Raw genomic sequence first — 3,516 nt, forward strand, 5'->3', positions numbered from 1 at the left:
CATCTATATATTGTGTTAATAAACTCCTCAGTTCCTGTGTGCTTATTAGGATTTAACAAATCTATATTAAAGAATCTCAGTAAACCCTTTAAACATGCAAGATGAAGTCATAATATAACAGTTTAATACTTGTTACATGGAGACAAAGTTTGTAAATCTCTGTTCACGGGTTGTTAGGAGTTCGTCAGAGTCATCTGCCATATGGAGATGGGGTTGTGACTAGGGTTAGGTTTTCCTCCCAGGACCAGCAGCAGATCGGGCAGGTGCTTGACTATAGCTTCATCCTCCTCATCGAGCTGCTCGTCCTCCCTGCAGCTCCACTGTTTCCTGAAAGCCTTGTTCTGAAAGGTCAAGCAGTTTCCAGTCCACTGTGCATCTTTTCCTGTCAAGCTGTCTTTGCTCTTGTTCAGGCTGAATGTTTCGAGCTCTATAGCGCCTTCTGATCCTAGAAAAGTGAGAGGTTCAGGAAAACATTTGTTTTTGAAGGGCCTCTGTTTGTCATCCGGTAGCCTGGGTTTGAGTGTTGAGCTGGTGTTAGATCCGTAGCCTGGACCCAGCCCAATGCAGCAGTGATACATCTTGTATGGGGGGTCAGAGCCTGGGAGCGTGGCAACCTGCTCCCAGGTCTGAGTGGTGAAGCTGTACCTCCACAGACAGTTGTTTGGGGAGTTCTGGCTCTCACCTCCCCCAAAAAGAAGCATACTGTCCTTGTAGGCTACAGCTGAGTGGCCCACAAGCCTGGAGGGACCGGACCTGAGGATAACAACCACAGGTGGTGTTAGCAGGAAGGAACACACACAACAATGTTGACTGAGTAAACCTGCCTTTTGTCTTTTTATGTATTTAGTCCCCAGCTGTGACAAAGGAAGGCTGGAAATCCTCGGATTATACAAATCAGGCAAATTCTGCACATGTTAGAAATGTACAAAATGGTATATAGCATGTCCTCATCTGGTCTGGACAGGTCATCATGTCTTGAAATGGTTATTTTAAATAAACTAGAGCAACACTAATCAACTGTCACATCATGGAAGGTTGGTCTATTTCACCACCACCTGGATGTGTCAACATGTCCACAGAGGCAGATTTACAGTAAAGTATAAACAGAACCAGTGTGTGTGTTTTCCTATTTTATTTAACATCTTAGGAGTTCTCATGGAACATAAGAGGAACAACACTGAAGGTTCTTGTGCAATTTCAATACCATATTTAACCAGAGAACTCTGGCAACAGCCAATTAACAAACAGAAATGAAATCACTGCTCACTTGGTTCTGAGGGAGCTCCACTGGTGGTTGGTGGAATTCCACTTCCAGAAGTCTCTCTGCTCTTGCAGGCCTTTCCAGCCCCCATACAGGTACATGCAGTCCTGGTAGGCCATTGCTGAGTGACTGTGCCTGGGGCCTGGGCCAACTGAGCCCTGCTGAGAGCCACTTATCAGGGCCCAAGTCAAAGAATCTGTCATACATACAAATACAAATAATAAGTCAATGCAATTAGTAGGTTAATGTACGTAGTGTATCTTACACCATGTGGTCAGCATGGCAGAGGTCACAGGCAATAAAAGACCTCACAAGTTGTTACTATCATGATAAAGCAGAAATGTCTGACAACTGAATAAAGTGCTTCCACTTCATGTTACACGGGCCCCATGTATTATATGTACAATAAAGGGTGTGTAAAAGTTAAAGCTACACTTAAGGAATTTAAAACACATATTTCCACATGTGACTACCGTAATTTCCAAACTATAAACCACACCCACTAAATGTAAAATGAAAAAACAGTTTGTACATAGCCGCAGGTGTCCATGTTTTAACATGAGATACAGTATTTCGACAGCCAGATCGATCGCCTGTAACTTGAAGCGGCATCATATGCACTTCATCGTGCGTTGTCCATGATGAGGGTGTATGCATGAAGCAACAAAAGTAGTGGCTTATAGTCCGGAAAGTACGGTACAACAAGTATGAGCACACCTGCACACATATGAATAAAATCAGTTTTAAACTCACCAAAATCCAAAGTCCAAAAGTCCTGTGAGGATCCTTTCATGTCTATAAAACCTCCATAGACCAGCATGGCAGAGCCAAGCACCACGGCACTGTGTCCTTTTCTGTTAGTTGGCATTAGGGCCTACGCTCATGGACAAACAGAAAAAAACCATTTGATAGAGAGTGTTTGCAGGCCACTGGCTAAGACCTGGGACTCTATTAACACAACTTAAATTAACTTTCACCATTTGTATATTTTATTGACTGTTAATCTCTCTATTTTTAATTTGTTTAGGTTGCATACATCCTACAGATTCCAGACCTGATATCAGCTTTGATTTGGAGGGTATCAGCACACACAGAGTACACCTGGATTGGACACCTGGTAGGTTTCTGACTTGCTTGTTGAAAAGATCCACTCAAATAGTCTGGACTTTCTCAGATCTTAAAGAGCCCATGGCATGCCTTTCCTTGTTTTTTGACTTATCTACAGTGATACAATGGTGAATTTTCAAAAAATGAGGTGCATGTATGTTCTAGTAATTCTATGCACCTCAGTTTATACACATCTCGCAAACTCTTGCTTGCAAACATTTTTTTTTCTAAAAAAATAACCTATTATGTGAGAGTTTAAGGATTTCCTTGAATGGTCATAATCTCCAGGCTGTTGTGCGTTCATGAGAGCTTGCCTGACATCCACCAGTGCCACTGGAAAAGCGGAATGTTTTGACTGCACATGGTTTTGTGGATATACATGTTAATGTGTTGTTTCAGTAGAGAACTGCTGTAAGGCTGGGGAAGTTACTATGGCTGCATTATGCCAGTTAAAATATGGGGTTTCTCAATTACCCACTTTGTTTAGAGTGTTACACATCTCTTCATCGTTATATATACCGCTGTTTACCTAGCTATCAGGGAGAAGTAAAGAATAATTAATACTGTTGGGGTTTGTCATGCTGTTCACTTCCATATTCTGGCTCGAACATGTCAGGTAGGATCTGAGGTATTGTCATTGTCGAAAACACAGCTTATTTGTCAGTGTTTGTTTCTCTGTCAAGATGTGTTTCCTCTGTTCATAACTCGGTTTCATGTATTGGCCCTCTCAGTAGTTGTGGTTAGGGTAATGTTAGGATTCAGGTTAGGGGAAACGGATTTCAACACAACACCGGCAGCGTTCACAAACTATCCTCTCGTTTTCAGGAGGAGGCTCTTGGGTTTTATCATTCTGACTACTTGGAGTTATGATAGGTGCAAAGCTAATCTAGAGGTACCCAAGATTAAACAATAATGGCTGGAAATGAGCAAAATGAGCAGCCATGGGGACTTTAAGTTTCTGTTTGTATGTGACGTGACAAGTGACATTTCATTGTGATCATGTCGTTCAACCCCTCCTTGAACCGCCATCTTATTGTGGTGGAGGGGTTTGAGTACCCGAGTGATCCTAGGAGCTATGTTGTCGGGGGCTATATGTCCCTGGTAGGGTCTCCCAAGGCAAACAGGTCCTGGGTGACGGGTCAGACTAA

General features: G+C 42.6%; 1 protein-coding gene across 4 annotated transcripts in view; it reads right to left on the minus strand.

The window, feature by feature from the left end:
- Positions 1-62: 62 nt before the first annotated feature.
- The window catches only part of klhdc3l (kelch domain containing 3-like), a 15,661-nt gene continuing 12,207 nt past the window's right edge, over positions 63-3,516 (minus strand). For all 4 annotated transcript variants that reach the window (XM_020606496.1, XM_020606493.1, XM_020606494.1 and 1 more), the window contains exons 6-8: positions 2,015-2,135; positions 1,268-1,457; positions 63-753 (exon numbers count right to left, since the gene is read on the minus strand). In XM_020606496.1, the coding sequence (XP_020462152.1) occupies positions 174-753; positions 1,268-1,457; positions 2,015-2,135 (891 nt within the window). In that variant the 3' untranslated portion in view covers positions 63-173. The remainder of the gene's footprint in view (positions 754-1,267; positions 1,458-2,014; positions 2,136-3,516) is intronic.

This window comes from Monopterus albus, unplaced genomic scaffold (assembly GCF_001952655.1).
Source record: "Monopterus albus unplaced genomic scaffold, M_albus_1.0 scaffold79.1, whole genome shotgun sequence".
NCBI classification, from domain to species: Eukaryota; Metazoa; Chordata; class Actinopteri; order Synbranchiformes; family Synbranchidae; genus Monopterus; species Monopterus albus.